At 45.2% G+C, this 21,271-nt stretch overlaps 1 protein-coding gene across 1 annotated transcript in view; it reads right to left on the bottom strand.

Annotated features, from left to right (window-relative positions):
• Window positions 1-2,823: 2,823 nt before the first annotated feature.
• The window catches only part of wdr75 (WD repeat domain 75), a 29,343-nt gene continuing 10,895 nt past the window's right edge, over window positions 2,824-21,271 (bottom strand). The window contains exons 9-21 of the mRNA XM_063213972.1: window positions 20,952-21,107; window positions 20,439-20,498; window positions 17,712-17,827; window positions 16,932-17,107; window positions 15,246-15,397; window positions 13,719-13,944; window positions 9,688-9,782; window positions 9,144-9,239; window positions 8,023-8,192; window positions 6,881-6,940; window positions 6,541-6,702; window positions 5,573-5,664; window positions 2,824-3,607 (exon numbers count right to left, since the gene is read on the bottom strand). Of these exons, the coding sequence (XP_063070042.1) occupies window positions 3,385-3,607; window positions 5,573-5,664; window positions 6,541-6,702; window positions 6,881-6,940; window positions 8,023-8,192; window positions 9,144-9,239; window positions 9,688-9,782; window positions 13,719-13,944; window positions 15,246-15,397; window positions 16,932-17,107; window positions 17,712-17,827; window positions 20,439-20,498; window positions 20,952-21,107 (1,784 nt within the window). The 3' untranslated portion in view covers window positions 2,824-3,384. The remainder of the gene's footprint in view (window positions 3,608-5,572; window positions 5,665-6,540; window positions 6,703-6,880; window positions 6,941-8,022; window positions 8,193-9,143; window positions 9,240-9,687; window positions 9,783-13,718; window positions 13,945-15,245; window positions 15,398-16,931; window positions 17,108-17,711; window positions 17,828-20,438; window positions 20,499-20,951; window positions 21,108-21,271) is intronic.

Genomic DNA, 21,271 nt, shown 5'->3' with positions numbered 1-21,271 from the left:
GTGTGTGTGTGTGTGTGTGTGTGTGTGTGGAGTTTCAGGACTTTGTAACAGACATGTTTTTTCCCCCCAGACACAATATGTAGATGAATCCAACTACTACTTTGTAAATTGCTTTGGTTGATATTTTTTGTATTCACTGTCATATCGTGCTGTCATGTTTTAAATGTTGAAACTTTTTTGTACTTTAAAATGTTTTCTACATTAGTGGTAACTGTTCGTTTTACATGTAGTATGGTAGTCTGTAATTCTCCCTCACTGATTGTGTTTTTTTCCCCTTTCCAAATTTTTGTTCTGAAGCAAGAATCATTGTGAACACAAACTCTTTAATTGATTGAACATGCTGACGGAATGTTGTAGAATGACCCGAAAAGAAAGACAAAAGAGGCATTTAGTACCAACAAACTGAAAAACGTACGTTGTAATGTATAATCCACACATTGAACTGCTTTTGTCACCCCTATGCATGGCTGTGTTCGCACCACCTCACTGAACACAGGTGGTCGGCCCAGCTGCCGCCACATACAGAGGAAGAAAATTAGGCCAAAAACACGACTGAATAGTATATTACTGTAAGGAAAAAGATACGTGTGCAAAATCTGCATGTTCAAATGTAAATGGGATGACAACAGTTACAATAAAAAAACAAAAAACAAACCCAAGACAAAGGGCCCAGTGTGTGTCTATGTGAGTTATGTGTGTGAGCTGTGAGGTGAGTTTGGGTGACGGACGGTCGGGGAAAAGGGCTGTTTAGACAAGGCCAAGTAGTCTGGAAAGCTGCCTGGGTTTTTGGCAATGGCCCAGCGGCCATTGTAAGGGGTCACATTCCTCCACGGGGTTAGTGGGTAATTTTCTCAAAGTCCCCCTTTCAAAGCGGAGGCTGGCTAACGGGACTGACTTAAAGCCGAGCCAGAGACGATCAGAGGCTGGCTGGGTCGGGCGGTGCGGGGCAAAAAAAATGACCTGATTTTGTGTCAGAGGGGAAATGAAACGAGGTAATCTGCGAGTAGCAAAGGGTTAATTAATTACAGATTAAAATGGGGATCCGATTGATTTATTCATGTGATCAGGCTGAGTGCTATGAAAGTCTGAAAAGTACAGACCTTATTGAAAGAGTACTCAACAGAGGCATTTCTGATGAAGGGTACATTCCTGCAACAGGAACTATTCATATTATTTCTGTAGGAGTGGACTGGTGCTGCAAGGAACGTTTATTTGACTTTCCAATGGTGTTTCAATACCCAGATTGAGGTGGATGAGTGCACCTGAGATTTAGAAATGTTGAGAACTTTTCCTAGTTGGTTAAACAAGTAGCCAAAAATTAGGATTGTATGTATGTATGTATGCACGGAAGGTCCTGTAGCCTGTTAACTTTAAGAGTATGACTTTGAGGAACCACAGGCACGTGGGAGGAACATGTTTAGTGAGAAGTCCAATGTCTTATCGACGGAAAACTGGGACTTGTGATAAAGAGGCAGGCCAGGCCATACGATAAGAACGGCCTCAAGAGTCCAGCTGATAGGACACATGGGGGACACAAGCTTCAATGCAGTGTAAACTAAATCAAACCACCTACACGTGCGCCTATAGTTACTGTTTAAAACGTTATAAAGTAATATTCTAGTAAGAAAAGTATATTCAGGACACCTTTTGGTGCCCACATGTTTCCTGCCCTCACCGCTGCATTCATCGTTGTCAAGCCAGATACCATCCCTAGAACAAGGTTAAGTAATAAACCTGGCTAAGTTAAACTACAGACAGTGGTAAATGTGCTAATATAGTCCACAGGTGTCATTTAGCTAAGAAAAAGAGGACTCCAGGCTCTTCTATCTTACTTGTAGATGATTTAGCACTACCTCAAGATTAATTTAGCCTGTCTTATTAGTCTGGTTCGTGGAATCCTCCCTTCTCTCAGCAACTGTCAGCAGGGAAAGCATAGGCCTACATACTGGGAGTTGGGTGGTGTTGATGACATTGTTGTTTACACTAATCCTCATCCTCCTCTTATCTAGGTTGACATTAGGACGAGGCAAAAACAAAACAAAGCCAGTTATCCATAGTGGCCCGGGTACAGGAAAAAAACAAAGGGCAATAATGACCCAGTTTCCTCTTTCGAGTTTTCAAAAGAGTTCAGGGCAGCTTACAGGTGAACCCAGTGCCACGGGTGTGCCAACTACGGGACAATAAAAAAATATAAGCACGTTTAATACACTAGAGCCGGCTGTAAAAAGGGAACCTTGGACATCACAGTGTGCTGTGCTCAAAAGACAATAAAGTGCTGAGTGCAGCGCTCGAGTACAGTTACACCACACAAAGTTGTGCATCCAGAGTATGAGCTGCTACCCCCTGGCAGGCAATTCAGAGTCCTAGTTAGAAACCGTGTGTTACGCAGCAGCTATATGTACAGGGGTGATAGTGAAAAAAAGTCCTCAGCCTGAACTTTTTCGCCTGCTCTAACGACGACGACAAGATACTGCATAGTGACATACCGTAGGCCTATTTTGACACATTATTCAAACATTTAATAGCCTGTGTGTGCCCATTATTCAAGCCTGATAGTAGAAGAAAACCCTGAACCTGTAACACCTTCTGAGATAAGAATAACTTAATGGCTGATTACTATCAATGTTTTTATTTTTGCAAACTTTGTCAAGCCTGAAATCAGGCATGGAGCCTGAATACTATCTGTACGTATGACAAATTTTCCCAAGGACCAATAAAAGGAATCTTGAATGCAAACAATAGAAACCACTCTGCACATTGTTCGTTTTATCAATGGATGACCTGTTCCAAGACCTCGAGTCAAGCAAACCTCCAACGACACGATTCCTTCTTCAGAAACCTTATTTATTATTACAAAAAATAGTAAAGCAAGTGTATAAACCTCATTTACTACACAAACTGCAAAAGTCCAGAGGGTATGGGTGATGAGTAGAGCTGACTGCGTCACGAGAGCCTCCATTTTGTGCAGGAGGCCAGAGGTTCACCTCAGGAAGGGAAGTGTGCGTCTGTACATTAAATGGGATTTACTATAAGGAAAGGACCTCCATGCTCTCCCCCTGCCTCCCCCCTCCTTTTCTTTGATGGCTTCTTCACAGAGTACTTGGATTTGGGTCTGGGCCCCCAGCCCCACGCTGCTACCACGGCCAAAACGCATCATCTGCTCCAAGGGATCCAAACACGTCAAACACTGATGAATGTGACCAACGGAAAAAGAAAAAGAAGAAAAAAAAGACACAAAAGACAAAAAGGGTGTGGGGGTGGGTTTTGGAGAAGTGGAGGGAAAAAAGGAGGAAAAAAGGGAGGGAAAACAGAAGCTCAGTTTTTGCACAGTCATGGTTTGGAGTGCTGAGCTGAACTGGGCTGGGCTAAATAGATAGATCGATGCTAGGCGTCTACTAGCGTGCTGAGCCAGCTATAGTCCGTTTTCCTGACGCGCCGCAGCTCTCTCTCCTGGGCCTTGGAGAGTTTAGGCACGTGATCCGCTAAGGAGTCCTGACCGGTGCTCTGGGCGTCACGAGACTCTGGCTCCGGCTCTTCCTCCGACGAGGAGCCCTCTTCCTCCTTCTCGCTGTCCATTTCCTCATCTGCTCCGGCGGCGTCCGCCCCTCTGTGGTAAACAAAGAAGTGAGAATCAGGTGATCGAGGGTTGACAGGAGGACGTGGGGAAGTGAGAGGACCCCCCCCCCAGTGACTTGGCAATATTTTCATAAAAATGTGCAGTGTCATACAAAAAACCCAGCATGACTGCATGACAGACACTGAAAAAACACAAAGCAAGCCTGTGACCATGTGTTTAAATACTTTTAAAACAAATGGCAGAAGGACATCATTTTCATTCTCGTCGTGACAAATCATAAATTCACATGCAGTCATATACCAGAAGACTTGCAATTGCAGTTGGACGCCACTAACAATGTCCTGCTTTTGAGATTGGCCCAAGGTCATTTCACAATTGTTTCACAAACTCCCTGCCTCCCCCAATCCTTCCCTGTCCTACAATGCACACTTGTAGTGATTAAAGGCTCCAACAAGTTTAAAAAAGGGTGCGCAATGGGGCTTAAGTGCTGTACCATTACACCGGGGAACCAGATTCGCTTCCAACCCGAGGCCGTTTCCCGATCCTTCTCCGTGTCTCTCTCCCACTTATTTCTGGTCACCATTTTCGACTGTTCTCTCAATAAAGGCTAAAAAGCCCAACAAATACAGCTCCAGGCCTTTTTATTAGAATACCATGAAAAAGTTGATTTATTTCCATAATTCCATCAATAATGCTAATCTGTCATGGATTGTAGATTCATGGCCCAGTTTTTTAACTATTCCAATCATTATTTTTTTCTTTTTATATATGTTGGCCTTCCAGCTCAAAAAACCCATGAATTGGGGAATTCGCATTATTAGAATATTGTTATAAAATCACATTTTTCTTCATCAAAATTCGAGTCACATTAAATCAGTTGAAATTTGATACTTTCTACATAACATGCAATGGTCAATACTTGGTTAGGACATTCTCTGTCTTCATAATGGCCATGATGCATTTAACATTGAAGTCAATGGCAAAAACAGTGCATGGGAGTTATGGAAGCCCAGATATCCTTGATGCTTTGCTGTCAGCTGTTCTTGTTTGTTGACCTGGTACCCCACACTTCACTCTTCAATATACCCTGTAGATTTCCATGCCACATTTTGGCGCTAACTCACCAGTTTAATTCTAAATAACCAGAAATGAAACCCCATTGAAAATGAATGGGGTTTAATTTCTGTTGAGTTAGAATTAAACTGGTGAGTGAACACCAAAACGTGGCATGGAAATCTTCGGGTATATTGAAGAGGGAAGTGTGGGGCACCAGGTCAACAAACAAGAACAGCTGACAGCAAAGCATCAAGGATATCTGGGCTTCCATAACTCCCATGCACTGTTTTTGCCATTGACTTCAATGTTAAATGCATCATGGCCATTATGAAGACAGAGAATGTCCTAACCAAGTATTGACCATTGCACGTTATGTAGAAAGTACCAAATTTCAACTGATTTAATGTGACCCGAATTTTGATGAAGAAAAATGTGATTTTATAACAATATTCTAATAATGCGAATTCCCCAATTCATGGGTTTTTTGAGCTGGAAGGCCAACGCATATAAAAAGAAAAAAAATAATGATTGGAATAGTTAAAAAACTGGGCCATGCATCTACAATCCATGACAGATTAACATTATTGATGGAATTATGGAAATAAATCAACTTTTTCATGGTATTCTAATAAAAAGGCCTGGGGCTGTAGTTAAAAATCCTGGTGCCCCCTAGGGATAGCTGAGGCCTGGTAAAAATCTAAACGGCAGCCATGGCCTAGTGGTTAAGGAGATGGGCTTTTGACCAGAGTATTACAGGTTCAAACCCCACCCTTCTGAGGCTGAGGTGCCCTTGAGCAAGGCTAACCCCTCACTTCTCCAGGGGCTGTAACCAATTCCCTGTTTTTAAACAATAATTGTAAGTCACTTTGGATAACAGTGTCAGCTAAGTGTAAGGTAATGTAAAAATAAACAGCAGAGCAAAAGTGTGCTGTTGTTTACCTGTTGTCCGAGGATGATATGAGGAGAGAGCTGACGAGCATGGAGCAGAGGAATGAGGCCGCGGGGAGCACGTGAGCTGGCGTGTGCAGAAGCTGAGGACACACACAGATGGACAGACAGACATCCCATCAGAACACATAAAAACACAAGCACAATACTAGAAACAGCTGACAAGAACAGTAATCAATACTGCATACCAGAAAGAAAAAGATGTACTTAAGCCAATAAAAACATTCCTTTTGAAGCTTTTTATGAACCTGAATCTTAATAACGACCATGGAATGTTGATGATGTAGAATTTGCAAGAAACCTTTTCAGTGTCTCATAGGTATTGATTTCTGTGCTTGCAGTGCATGCATATTTGATGGCCATCAGAGCCCTAGGCCAAGGCTAGAGTAAAACCCTGCTTTACCAGTTCCTCTGCATGGCTGGATTCGGGAGAGAACACTGGGCTGTGAAAAGTAACCATGGAAACAAACAGGGGAAAGTGGACCTAAGTGAGACGTAAACAAGATTTACACACCTGAACCCAGACAACTCTAACTGTGCTGTTGGGCCTTTCTAAAGAGAGGGCTCTGGGTAGGACATCCGACTTTTCTCTGTGTGTGTGTGTGTGTGTGTGTGTGTGTGTGTGTGTGTGTGTGTGTGTGTGTGTGTGTGTGTGCGTGCGTGCGTGCGTTCGTGCAATCAACCGCCAACTACCGGTACTACAAATCTGTTCAATTCATGATAAGACAAAGACAAAATAGGCAGCCGTGGCCTAATGGTTCAGGATGGGGCCTTCAGATCAGAGGGTTGCAGGTTCGAATCTCATGCCCACACCTCCATCCATGGCTAAAATGTCCTTGAGCAAGGCACCTAACCGCACATTGCTCTAGGGACTGTAATCAATACCCTGTAAAAAAAACCGCTAAGTCACTTTGGAGAAAAGCGTTAGCTAAGTGTAAATGTAACAGTTTGTAACAAACCTCTCGGATGGCTACGGAGCCCTGGGGCACTGGCGTCCTCTCCACTCCGGCGCTGGAGGTGGCGCCACCCTGCTTCTCCTGCTGCTTCTCCTGCTGCTGCTGCCTCTGCTTCCCCAGGAGCAGGTAGAAGGGGGTGGGGGCCACACTCTTATCCACAACAAGCTGCAACACCAAAACAGGGGCGAGGGTTATACAGTGACCTGACAGGGTGAGTTATCAGTGTCACAAGGGAAAAAAAACAAGTGTCTTCATGTTGTGCTGATAAACAAAATGCACTCACACATACACACATGTACTCACACATACAGGCATGCACACCTGCGCACATACGCACACACACCTGTTTACTTAAGGCGGCCATTCGCTCTTCTTCCGTCCTGGTGCACAGCGTCATTAAGTCCTGTTTTCAAAAAGGAGGAAGGGAGAACAACTTACAAAGACTGAACAATTCTGGCAAATACAAACCCTTTATCCACACAACCGAGTCAAGGCAAGGCAAGGCAAGGTAAGGCAAATGTATTTGCTTTACTCATTTCATCACAGAGTCAGTTCAATGTTCACCAAAAAAAAATAAGGCAGAAAAAAATAACAGCAGATGAAATAGAACAGAATAAATCAAAATGAAAGGGACAAAATAAGAAACAATAAGTAGAGAAACAGAGGAAAAAGATATATAGATGATTAAAGTAAGCAAACCAATGTTTAACTAATGCTAAAGCTGTGTGCGTGTGTGCGCGTGTGCATGTGCGTCTGTAAGTAAGTAGAGCTGGGAGTCGTGTGTGCGTGTGTGTGTGTGTGCGTGCGTGTGTGTGTGCGTGTGTGTGTGCGTGTGTGTGCGCGTGTGTGTGCGTGTGTGCGTGTGTGTGTGCGTGTGTGTGTGCGTGTACCATGGTGTCTGTAAGGATGTAAAGCTGGGAGTCGTGTGTGTGTGTGTGTGTGTGTGTGTGTGTGTGTGTGTGTGTGTGTGTGTGTGTGTGTGTGTGTGTGTGTGTGTGTGTGTGTGTGTGTGTGTGTGTGTGTGTGTACCATGGTGTCTGTAAGGATGTAAAGCTGGGAGTCGTGTGTGTGTGCGTGTGTGTGTGCGTGTGCGTGTGTGTGTACCATGGTGTCTGTAAGGATGTAAAGCTGGGAGTCGTGTGTGTGTGTGTGTGTGTGTGTGTGTGTGTGTGTGTGTGTGTGTGTGTGTGTGTGTGTGTGTGTGTGTGTGTGTGTGTGTGTGTGTGTGTGTGTACCATGGTGTCTGTAAGGATGTAAAGCTGGGAGTCGTGTGTGTGTGTGTGTGTGTGTGTGTGTGTGTGTGTGTGTGTGTGTGTGTGTGTGTGTGTGTGTGTGTGTGTGTGTGTGTGTGTGTGTGTGTGTGTGTGTGTACCATGGTCTCTGTAAGGATGTAAAGCTGGGAGTCGTGTGTGTGTGTGTGTGTGTGTGTGTGTGTGTGTGTGTGTGTGTGTGTGTGTGTGTGTGTGTGTGTGTGTGTGTGTGTACCATGGTGTCTGTAAGGATGTAAAGCTGGGAGCGGTTGAGCCACTGGGAGGTCTCGTCACAGCTGTCCAGGGGCTCGCTGCGCGGCGAGAAGACGGCACGACTCAGCCCCCCGGAGCACACGGCCTTCTGGGTAAAGAGCGGCCGCGGCTCACTGGGCTTGAAGACAAACACTGTGTGTGGGACGGAGGGATTGAGGGAGGGAGAGATGGGAAAGCAAGAATAAACAACCATGAGGGAGGGACAGAGAGAAACGTTGTGGAGGAGCGAAAGCAAGCAAGAGAAGAAGGAAGTGGAAGGAGGGAGAGAGAGAGAGAGAGAGAGAGAGAGAGAGAGAGAGAGAGAGAGAGAGAGAGAGAGAGAGAGAGAGAGAGAGAGAGAGAGAGAGGGAAGGGGAGAGAGAGATAGGGAGGAGGAGAGAGAGGGATAGAGAGATATGTAGGGAGAGAGAGAGAGAGAGAGAGAGAGAGAGAGAGAGAGAGAGAGAGTGAGAGTGGGAGAGAGATATAGGGAGGGGGAGAGAGAGAGAGAGAGAGAGAGAGAGATGGAGGGACACACGGTTAATCAGCAGCGATTGCAAAACACAGCCGAATAAAACAAATGTTCCCCTTTCTAGGGGCCAAGGGAATGGTTTGCATCATCTCAGAAAAGTACAAAACACAAGAGCTAAGGAGAACAAAATTATTTTACAACAGCTATGCACAAAGCATTGTACGGTATGGATAGAAGCTAATATTAAAGAGTGGTGATTAGATATACTCCATATGTGTGGGTGGGTATTTCAGGGTATAATGTAAATAGAAGGACACTGTGTGTTCTTTGTCATATTGCAGTTTTGGAGATTTCTGCACAGCTTTTGCAGCCGTACATGCCAACTTTCAATGCCAAAACTGAGTCATTCTTACTGAGCGTGCTTTAAGGGCCATTTCAAAGACATAACAAAAAATATTACGCTTAAAAAGTTGTCCATTCTCTTGCATTTCGAACATTTTAGGAAACATAGAAGTTTGAGAGGCGGTTTGATTTGCCAAGAAAATCAAGACACCGCTTTTGCATCATATTCCTTCTGCTGAGTGCCGAATTTCCAGTAAACCTCTTCAACTGCCAAAATCACCATAACTCACAGTCTGTGTGTCCGTCCTCCTTGGCGAAAGCCACTATGTTCTCCGAGAGGGGGTCGGGCTTGAGCAACACCACGTCCATGGCAGTGCTCCACTCCACTGAGAACGCAAACAAGACAGAGACAACTCATTACTTTCATCCCACATGAGAACAAATATCCATCTGAGAAGTCTAACAAGAAACACACACAAACACAATCAAACACAAACACCAGTACATCACAGATGAGAGTGCAATACCAGCGAACACTGAATTAGGCAACACAGACTTGCTTTCCTAGATGAACAAAGACAATCCAACCTGTATTCAGATACACTCAACCCTGTATGCATAGCCATAAACTGAAACATATACCTGCATAGTCAGAAATACAGATCAACATAACGCGTGCAAGCATGGCAGACAGACAGAGAGACAGATAGACACACAGAGATAGAGAGAGAGACAGACAGACAGACAACCAGACATAAACCGAAAGAGACAGACAGACGAATAGACAGACAGACGAATAGACAGACAGACAGACAGACGCATGCATGCACTTACGTGAGCATGTGAGGAGGTTCCAGCAGCAGAGCATGTTCTTGGTGGTGGTGCTGAGGAGGTACTTGGAGCAGCTCTGGTTGCCAAAGCACAGGTCCCTGCAGAACCATAACATCAATCACAGCACAAAGCCATCAGCGCCAACGTACAATGAAGATTTGTAGTGATACTCTAACTATTGCTGTACTACTTTGTGTTGCCTTCTTAGGTAAGCCTGTTCGGTTTTATTAGCACTAAACTTTCTCTTGAGAATAATGCAGCGTCCTTCATTATGATCCATGTTTCCCACATTTGTGTTCTTGAACAATAAATCAGAAGCAAGACCTAAAACTAATAGATGAATGTATATAAAATACACTGTCCATAAGTGAACTTGCACCGGATTCACATCTTTTCTGGGACACAATCAGTCCCTCCAGGATTTTGCACAGGGATTTTGTGATTTTTGCGGTCAAAATGTCTGATTTTGTGGCGGCATTTTCTCATTTTTTGCAAAGATTTTGCGGCATTTTCTCATTTTTTGCAAAGATTTTGCACCCCTTTCTGGGTTTTTTTGGTAACTGAAAACCACAATCAGTCTAAGCAGGCTTAAGACAAAAGAGGGAGAGATTCAGAAACACTTCCTATATAATAGAATAATAAAATATTGCCAAAAACTGCCAGAGCGTCTTTAAAGCCAGTGCGTCCAATGTGTAAAAAAAAATCATGGCCGCGACACTCATAAATCTCTGTCGATATTTTAGAACGACTTTGGGGGAAAACGGGACTGCGCGTTATGAAAAAATACTTGTGGGTATAATGAAGAGCATCGCGGGGTACAGTAGCCAGGCTGTATGCAAGCGTTACAATGTCACCTGTTGGAAGACGCGTCTCTCTCTTTCTCTCTCTCTCGTGCTCGTATTGCAAGCCGTTACATATTATTTCCTTGATGCAAAGTTGTGATGGCATATACGCTCTCGTTGACATGGTTGTGTGCATGGTTGCATGGATTCGCAAGACTTTATTGCAATAACACAGTGAAAGCGTGGAAGGGCCGTTCACTTCCTATCTCGGTGTCCTTGACTGAAACAAGTTGCAAAATTCCAAACTTCCGAATCCTTTGCGATCGGCACTACAGTGATTGTCTATGCGTAGGCACAAGCCTTCTGATAACATAGACCCTTAAATTACAAACATTAGCGAACATTGAAAAAAGATCAGACAACGACCGTCGGGTAGCATGCTCATGAAAGCGACAGGGGAGAGTGGAGAAGTTGCGCAAAAATGTAACGTAAGATGTTTGCTACTGTGCGATAGCACCGCCACTATTTCATGACTGCATGCACTTCTTCGTCATGGATAAATGGGCAACAATACTTTTTCCAGCCAGGATTGCACTGAAAAGTAGGCTACTGCTGTTAAAAAAAAAGGTCACGGATGTGCAGCACCGACGCCTGCGTGTATGTGAGGGAGGGGAGGAGAGAGACGCGGTGCAGCTGAGATGAGGGTCGCGACTTCCGAAATAGCAGGCAATTCTTTTTCAATGTTTCAGTGACATATTAACACAAATGCTTCCTATTGGTTTTCGTCTCCGGTGGTATTGTAGTCACATTTTTATTTTTTTTGACAAAAATATAAATCAATAAACTCCACAGAATGTCTAAGGGGACAAAGGGGAAATTTTGCGGGGAATATGCGGCTTTACAGGAATTACGTGGCATCGTGAAATTATGCGGAATATCATTGAATTTGCATGAATCCACGCGATCGCTGAATCGCGAAAAACTGGAGGGACTGCACAATGCCCAAAACCATAGCTGGCGCCCAAGTTAGCGCTAACAGCTCTTTCAATGCAATTTCTCATTGCCAATTTGAAAATAACTTGTGGTTTTGGGAAACAAAACCCAGATCTGTGTGAGAATCACAATGTAGCCCCTTCCACAGACCATGTGGCACAGTAATCATCTTTCCTAATTCATTTAACTTGGACATAAATCCTTCCACACCTGCCTACGCTGCAGAATAAAATGGGCACTGTTGGATGCGATTGCTTAGTCAAGCCGGGCAGGTCAGCTCAGGTCAGCTCACCGCGGGGCTGCTCTCCAACCAGAAAATTACACTGAACCCTTCAGCAGCAAGACAGCTAATCCTGGAGGAGCCTATTGTTCACCAACAGCGGAAACGCAACATTACGCAAACGTTCTTGTCCTTTGTAAATAGAAAAAAATGTATTTTAGGGCAGTGGTTCTTAACCTGGGGTGCGGGCACCCCCTGGGGGTGCGCCAGAGATTTCAGGGGGTGCGCGGAATTTTGATTGTGTTGAGGTTGCAACCAAAATTCTACTTGGGAACATTATATTTAGGTCAATTTCAGACAAAATTAAAACATGTTTGGTCCCCATTTAAAGTAATATGATTAATGTCCCAAGCAAGAATCACTGCAATTAATCACTTAAAATCATTTTTAGTACGTATACACATGTAGAAGTTTGGGTTGGGGGTGCGCGGCTTGTCTTGGGCACAGGTAAGGAGGTGCGTTAAGAAAAAAAGGTTAAGAACCACTGTTTTAGGGGGCTGTATGCCAACTATATGCCAGAGATAAATATTTGTCCTTTGCCAACTGTCATGTGAATGTGAATTGAGATAGTCTGCTTCTGCATCCTCTTCCTGCTTGTGGTGACGTTTAAGGATTTTTTTTTGTAAGTGTGACTTAGAGTGTTGAAACAGCACAATAATGACGGCATTGTAATTAGGCCAGCGGAGACCCAGTGACCCGTGGTCACCAATGCCACACCAATGCTGCCAATCGAGCCGACTCGGAGGCTGGTGAGAAGGGCCAACAATGCCCGTTTCTCCTGTTGGATTATGCTCACCCACTGTCTCTCTCGCTCTATCCATTTCTGTCCGTCTCTCTGTCCATCCGTCTCTCCCTGTCTGCTTGTCTCTCACTCCCCGTTTCTCTGCCTCTTTATCACTCTTCCCGTCTTTCACTCTGTCCATCTGCCTCTCTGTTTTTCTGTTTGCTCCTCGTCAGTCTCTCTGCCCCTTTCTCTCAATGTCCCCTTTTGTCAGACCGCCCATTCTACATAATCGCTAAGTAGGGGTATACTGTAATACAATTTACAAAACATAATGTCATTGTTTCTTCACTGCCTGTCCTCAAAATGACATTTGCTCTGGTCCAGGCACTGCTGACAACGCAAAGCAATGGAACTCTCCACAAATTTCACACGTCACAAAACAATGGTCTTGGTACTACTAAGGTGAATTCACTCCAAATGGCTTGGAACAGGTAGAGACTGTTGCAGGACTCGTAGCGTAGTCTTTAGGCGTTATGTCCGAAAAAAGGCGGTGTAAAACACTAACATTATATTTGTATATTCTATTACATTTTGAAAAGGAAAATTAATTGTAATAAACACATGCTTTAATTACTTCAAGGTATACAGTTTTTAGGGGACAGAGTGCCTTCACAGTCACAGTAGTACCTCAGTGTATGGGGCACCTAAGTCACGCCCTCTACTTCCTGGTTCATGGGGCAGGGGAAGTCAAAAAATAATTACTGGGCTTGAAAATCAGTGTTTTTTTTACACCAATCCAAACCTTGGACCTCCACCTGTGCACCACAGATCCAAAATTCACTCATTTTCAAGCCCAGTAATCATTTGTTGACTTCCTCTGCCCCATGAACCAGTAAGTAGAGAGCGTGACTTAGGTGCCCAATAGGGGCATTTTAAGAGAACCACACGCCACTGTCCTTGAACACCAGACAGCCTTGTCTGGCGTCCCCAGGGGAAAGGCAGAGGTGTGCTGAGCAACTCCCTGCTATCGGGGCTGACATACAAATAAACATGATGTGTGTGTGTGTGTGTGTGTGTGTGTGGCGTGTGTGTGGCGTGTGTGTGCACGCTTGTGTGTGTTTTTTATTTTTCACCTGATGTCTCCTGGAGGGAGGCAGAGGTGTGTGTGTGTGTGTGTGTGTGTGTGTGTGTGTGTGTGTGTGTGTGTGTGTGTGTGTGTGTGTGTGTGTGTGTGTGTGTGTGATAGTATTCCCACCTGATGTCCCCAGGAGGAAGGCAGAGAGTACTGAGCAGCTCCCAGCTCTCTGGGCTCCAGAGCGTGATGACCTCACCGAAGCCCACGGCCAATAGCGAGCCGTCGGCCGCAAAGCAGCAGCTGCCGGGCTGCAGGCCGTGGTAGCTCCCCACAAAGTCACATGACCAGGAGGCCTCCACCGCGTCTTTGCCGCCCTCGCCTACTTTCTCCTTGATGTCCTGCTCGTCTGAGTTTGTTTTTTTGCCAACAGCAACATCAAAACATTCCAGAGTGGAAAGAAATGGAGGGGGAAAAAGCAGAGAACATTTTAATCGACCCATAGATATTATTAACCTTTAAGTCTGTCATGGTACACTACTGGGTAGCAACACCACTGGCTAGGGGAGAAACATGGGTTTGTCTTTGCCTTGTCTGATTTTATATTAAATAAGAAAACATTCCAGAGTGTTAAGAAATAGGAGGGAAAAGGCACAGTAGAGAACATTCACTCCAGAACAAATTTCCTCCAGGACCAATAAACCAATCTTGAATTTCAGGATTTCAGGTTAGGTTGTGTTGCAAAAAGTATACAACTTATTCATTTTTGGGGGATTCCTACCATTCATCATATGAAACTGCACAGCACAGCCTTTCCAAGCATGATAGTCACATGTCTCTGACTAAACACAGCACACCTTGAACAAGACAAGAGTTCTACAGGATACACTGTGGTGGCTAGGGGATAACCTTCAGTTTGTACTCCTCGTCTGAATCCTCGGCAGGAGCAAACATTCCAGAGTGGGAAAAAGCAGCCAGAAAATAAATGGAATGATAAAAAGAAAAAAAAAACCCGGAACATTTCAAATCCTAAACCCCCACGTGAGATATTATTACACAACAAGCAGCTTACGGCATTAGAGCCATGCTTTGTCCTCAAGTTTATTCTCTTAGTGCTAATATTTCATTCTTGAGTTAAACCATTCAGGTGTGACAACCAAGACATTTGGGCATGACGGTAGAATTTTGTGAACTGGTGACAGAGCAGACATGACCATGTGGGGCTGGCAGGTCCCGGCGGCGGCAGGGAGATTTGGGTGGCGATGGCGGGAAAAATAGTGATGACGACAACTGATGGTGATGGGTACAGTACACCAGTGGTTCCCAACTAGGGGTAGGCGTGCCACTAGGGGTACTTGGGGTATATATGGTATGGGGAAAAATGTAAATGTATGGAGCAGTCACATGAGGATAGAGGAAGTGCAACGGGGCAGCCCCCAATGGTGCCCCTAGGGAGCAGTGCGGCGGGACGGTACCATGCTCAGGGTACCTCAGTCATGGAGGAGGATGGGGGAGAGCACGGGTTAATTACTCCCCCCACCAACCTGGCGGGTCGGGAGTCGAACCGGCAACCTTTGGGATACAAGTCTGACACCCTAACCGCTTACCCATGACTGCCCCCATTAGGTGGGTAGAGAAGGAAAAAAAAGGAGAGCCAAGAAAGGTTGGGAAGCACTGCAGTACAGTACAGTACAGTACAAGTCAACTTACCCTGGGTGTCCGTCTCCTTCCCCAGCAGCCAGGCTTTGAAGTGGCCGTCCTTGGAGGTGGTGACCAGCAGGGTGGTCTGGGCGTCAGGGCAGAAGCACAGCGCCTTAATCCGGTCGTTATGGGCGGCCGCCACGGTGGTGTTCAGAGAGAAGCTGGAAAACAGAAAAGTGGGAATGTATGAGGAGGGGAAGGAGAGCAGGAGAGGGTGGCGTGTGAGAGGTAGGGGAATAGGGCCGGGGTGGGGGTGGGGGGGGTGGGAGACGACTTGGTATGGGGGGGGGGTGGGGGGGGGGGGGGGGGGGGGGGGGGGGGGGGGGGGGTGGGGGGGGGGGGAGGAAAGGAGATGAAGAAGGCAGAGGAGGTTGAACAGAGGAGAGGTGGGTGGGGATGAAGAGAGGTGGTGTGGGAGGAGAGAAAATAGGGATGCATGGTGGGAGAGGAGGTGGGTATGGGAGGAAGAGAGAGAGAGGGGGGGGGGGGGAGTGGAGATGGGGGGAAAGGAGAGGTGGGAATGGAGGGAGGCAAGTTGGGGAGGGGGGGCGGGTGTAGGGATGAGGTTAGAAAAGGTGGGGATGGGGGGATGCGGAGGGGAAGAAAGCGTTGTGGAAGAAAGGGTAAAGAATGACGAGTCACACATCACGAGTTCGGAAACCGGAGCAGGGCGGCTTATCTTTATGGAGAAGTCAATCACGCCATGGCTGGCGGTTAGTGTTTGCTGAGACGGAAACTTTCCATACAGTTTCCCCCTTACATACGTACATACAGCAGTTGTGGGTTACAATGCGCACGTGTTGAAGTTGTATCCAAGTGGGTTACGAGAGTTACAACACAGCGGCTTTTAGAGATAGTGTGGCTAATGGCACCCAGTTCCCTGGAAGTACAGCTGCAGTGTCCTGTCTGCAGCAGCGTTATGTTGTGTACCTGAGAGGGCCTTATGGGGAAATGTTGTGAAATGGAGAGTCTGCATTAGACTGTAGTAGTAGACTTTTCCAGATTCAATGGCTATCTGAAATAATCATACTCAAGGGATGGTGTAACACAGGGCTCTAAATGAACACCAGCCAACCAGTGAAATGCTGGTGAAAATGCAGTTTAGCAGGTAGACAAGACAGACTTACTAGCCACTTTGACCCATTAGTGAGTGTGTTTGGCTAATAAGATAAACCTCTACTAGCCATTTTGGCTGGTGATGAAGAAAGTTTTGAAATGGAGAGTCTACATTAGACTGTAGTAGTAGACTTTTCCAGATTCAATAGCTATCTGAAATAATTATACTCAAGGGATGGTGTAACACAGGGCTCTAAATGAACACAAGCCAACCGGTGAAATGCTGGTAAAAATTCAGTTTGGCTGGTAGAAAAGAACCAACTTACCCACTTAGCCACTTTGACACATTAGTGAATGTGTGTTGGCAAGTGAGATTACCATCCACAAGCCATTTTGGCTGGTTATGGAAAAAGTTAATTTAGGTCCCTGGTGTAAAATAAGCTTAATTCCAGAAAAGGACCATCCTAATGGAACTAGTCTAAAGCAGAGCGACAAGTTGTGTTGCATACGTGACTATTTAAACGTTCTTCTGCCATACTGACAATTTCTTTTTTTTTTTTTGCTTTAATGTCGGTGCTGTGGTCACCCCTGACCCTGAGCAGCCAAATGCTGAGAGAGGGGAGGAGGGGGGTAGGCTACCTCTGTGTTTTGGTGTCGTACAGCCAGAGCTTGAGGTTGAAGTCGATGTCGGCTGACTTGTGTCCACGATCCTCCACCGTGGCCAGCCAGTTGCCCGTACGGTCGAACGCCGCCATCACCACCTCGTACTGGTCCAGGCCCTCCTGATAGATGTACTCCTGCTGCACTATGTCCAGCTACACACAGACACAGACAGACACAGACAGACACAGACACAGACAGACACAGACAGACACAGACAGACACAGACAGACACAGACACAGACACAGACACACACACACACACACACACACACACACACACACACACACACACACACACACACACACACACACACACACACACACACACACACACACACACACACACACACACACACACACACAAAGAGAATTACGTTTGAGAATGCATCAAGATCAACAACAGCAAAGTGAAATGCACTGCAGCAGGAGATGTACACAAAACCTAAAATAACAAACAAACAAGCAAGCCACCATGACTCTGCACGACCACTTCCTCTTTTCTGGACAATTATAAAGCAGCTCACAAGTCATGACAAGGAAAAAAAACTTAGGGAACCTCAATCATAAACAAAAATGTTCCAACTGTATGAAGTATCTCTGACCTTAGTGGTTCACCAAGGACAGAGATTCTTTGTGGTTCAGCCACCAACAGTTTACAGATTTGAACTCGAGGCCAAGAGTGTGAGTGTACTTTTTATGAGCCAGTAACCCAGGTTTTTTACAGCTTTATATTTTACAGTGGGTTGACGTCCTTACGTTGAAGAGCTGGCGGTCATCCCTGAGGTTGTAGAACTGGAGATGGCCAGGCTTGCCGTTCAGCACCAGGGCCCGTGTGCGCGGGTCGATGAGCAGGTCCGTACGCACTGAGTCACCTGCGGAGAAAGGTGGACAGTGAACAGGGTCTCCCAATCCAAGTCAGACTTAAAGGTGCCCTGTGTCATATTTTTAGTAGTTAATTTCCAGAAAAAGTGGCAAAACCTGTTTCAATCCGCTATTTTCGGTTGGACCATCCTAATGGAACTAGTCTAAAGCAGAGCGACAAGTTGTGTTGCATACGTGACTATTTAAACGTTCTTCTGCCATACTGACAATTTCTATTTTTTTTTAAAGCTGCGTTGCACCAACATTAATGACAACTGGTGGATTGTGATAACCATCCATAACGGAAGAAATGTAGAATCAGTGGATTCAATGCGGAGAGAAACTGATCAGTGCAATGAGACGGTCACGCAGTCGCTTGCAGATAAGAGGTGGTGTCAGATTGAGATGCTAGTCTACCATGCTTGCCAATAACCCATCATAACATTGATATACGAGTGCCGCTTTTCACTACGTATTGGAGCTACCTTAGCTTCATGCACCAGGAAATGTGTCTATAGAAGTCTACAAGGGGTGTGATCAAAATATCGGTGTTGGAATACGGTATTGCGGTCCTTGTCACGACACACGTATCGAGACGGAGGCGTCCGCATCGCGATATTTCACGTGCAACAAAAAAATTGTTTTCCAAGTTGCTGGAACTGCATCTGACAGTTGCTCCTTACTATGCAGTAGGCCAACGGCTTTGTGAAAGCCGTGTTTTACATGCACTACAGTGTAACGGTTGCTCTACCAAAAAAACAACAAAAAAAAACATTTGATTAGACATATGTCTGTTTTCTTTCAAATGTAAAAAAAAAGAATAAAACCTAATAAAAAGCCTAAAATATCAGATATATATCACCTTGAAGACCATGTCTTGCAAAACGAAATCATATCGTGACCCCTGTATGGGGTTGTGTATCATATCATGAGATTGTTGTCAATACCCACCCCTAAAGTCTATACATGCATACTTAATACATACTTCATGTTTTTACAAAGTGTGATTAAAAAGACAGAGACTATGAAAACCATTTCCCCAAGGGATGATAACCATCTGACTATAGGTTCATGTTCACTAGTTGATGGAGGGTCTGACTTAAAGAACGGTCCTGCATATATTATGTGTATTAATGATAACTAAGTCAAGTAATAACTGGTGATCATCAGGAAACTGATGGCAAATGACACTCAGTCAAGACAAGCCGGGTGAGTTCTGATAAAGGTAATCTCATGTGCAGACGCACATCCAGATGACTTAACAGTGTGTTCAACTGGCAACGCACACGTGCGCATACACACACACACACACACACACACACACACACACACACACACCACAAGTATGTTACCACCTCCAGTTAGTGCAGACATGTGCAGTCAAGTGTAATGCTAATCAGGCAAATAGCAATGTGTTGATACAATGGAGAGAGAGAGAGAGAGAGAGAGAGAGAGAGAGAGAGAGAGAGAGAGAGAGAGAGAGAGAGAGAGAGAGAGAGAGAGAGAGAGAGAGAGAGCGAGTGAGAGCGAGAGAGAGAGAGCGAGACAGCGAGAGAGAGAGAGTGCTCACATGATCACATAGGGTGAGGGCAGCTTGAATGAGCCTTCTGTAGTACAGTGCTGCTTGCCACTCCAAGCCAACACGCCTCTTACAAAACTCAGTCGATTGTTTCCCCACAGTTGAAGGCTTTAGTGTTCCAGGTGAACTCAAAACAGTTACGGCCGAAGATACTACCTAAACCACTAAGCATTTGTCAGGGAGCAAACAAAGAGTAGTCTGGAACAACCCATGCAGACAGATTTCACCTCAATACCACCTGGTGCTACTCTTTGCTAAGTGCATCAGGAAGACGAGAAGCCAGCAACTGGCCAGCAGAGTTGTATAAAGTAGTAGTACAAGTAGTAGTACAAGTTCTGTTAAAATGTAATTACAAGAATAGCAATATGATGTTTGTAACATAGCTCTAACTATTTAATAAACTACTTGTGTATTAATCCCATAAGTAACAGTACTTCTATTTCTACTTCATACAACTCTGTTGGCTAGCTCCGACAACATACAGCACCTTCTGATCAATCAGCAGCAGTGTAAGAGCACTTTGGCAGAGACCCAGATAAGCCTTCAGTGGTCATGTTTGTTCTTAGTCATGTGTATTGTGTACGGGTGCACTATCGCCGGCCTTGCTCCTCAGTGCTCGGCCCTCTTCCCACGGAGGAAACAAATCCAGTTCCCAAGTTGTCAACCTGCTCAGAGTGCCTTTCTCCCCATTCAAAATGCTGATTGCATACGGAAGCCTAACTTCCACATAATGTTCTTGCATGATCTTGAATGATTTTATTTTTGAAGTCATTGTTAACAGTCTTTGAGGTAACTGGGAACAATTGAACGACCAAATCAAAATGGACCTCATGAAGAGGGTTTCCAGATTTGGCCAGTTTCCAGCTCATCCTAACTGTTCAGGTAGGATGACCACCCACATATAAAAAAAGTTGTATGACCAAAGAAATCAGCAGAATTCAGATTAAATCTAACTATTCATCTATTTGGCTGGAAATCAGGCACACCTGGCAACCCAGCCTATGACTGGACAGCAGAGAGGGATCATGGGATTGCATACTGACCTTTGACCAGCCCCTGGATGATGCCGCACACCTTGATGCTGCTGTGAATGAGCGTTATCTCTGGAGAGATAGAGAGGGGGAAGAGAAAGGGCAAGAGGGTGAAACGAAAGAAAAGAAAGAAAGAAAGAATGAATCAGAGGGAGATAAAAGAAAGCATGACGAAGGTGTTTTCAAAGCCACCGTTTGTAATCCCTGAAAATCTATTGGGATTTCTCAACAATCTAGGCTACATGTGAAAAATGAGGTTATGGTGTTAACGTGGATGCAATTTACATTAAAACTGACAATTGTCAATTTCCCATTAAACTTATTCACATCAGTTAAGTATATTAATATACAACCAGGTTAACAATATTAAATATTGAAAAGCAGATAAGACTGTGAAAGATGTATGCATGCTTTCGGGTGCTTCAATACATCGACATTCATTTTATGGAAACCCAGATGGTGACATAGATTCAGACAAACGCACATGTTGGTGTGGGCGCGTGTAATGTATTGTACAACCCTTACTGTTGTCTGAATGGCAGGTGGTGTACAGTGTGCCGTCCGGTGAGACGGAGATGTGCGTTATGGCGCCCCCTAGGCGCGGCAGCATGGCCTTGCTGCTGGCCCCATACTGCCACTGCAGCAGCACAGACTCCACTCCCCCACTCAGCAGGTTAGTGCCTGCCAGAGAGAGAGAGAGAGAGAGAGACAGAGAGACAGAGAGACAGAGAGACAGAGAGACAGAGAGAGAGAGAATGGAGGCCACACAGGGACAGAGAGAGGAGGAAGCAGAGAGAAGGAAAATGAAAAAGGGCAAAAAAACAGAAGGGGGGGGGGGTGCAGTG

This window comes from Engraulis encrasicolus, chromosome 13 (assembly GCF_034702125.1).
Source record: "Engraulis encrasicolus isolate BLACKSEA-1 chromosome 13, IST_EnEncr_1.0, whole genome shotgun sequence".
In the NCBI taxonomy this organism is placed as follows: domain Eukaryota; kingdom Metazoa; phylum Chordata; class Actinopteri; order Clupeiformes; family Engraulidae; genus Engraulis; species Engraulis encrasicolus.
Note: the sequence above shows the minus strand (reverse complement) of the source record. Positions and strands in the feature narration are given on the sequence as shown.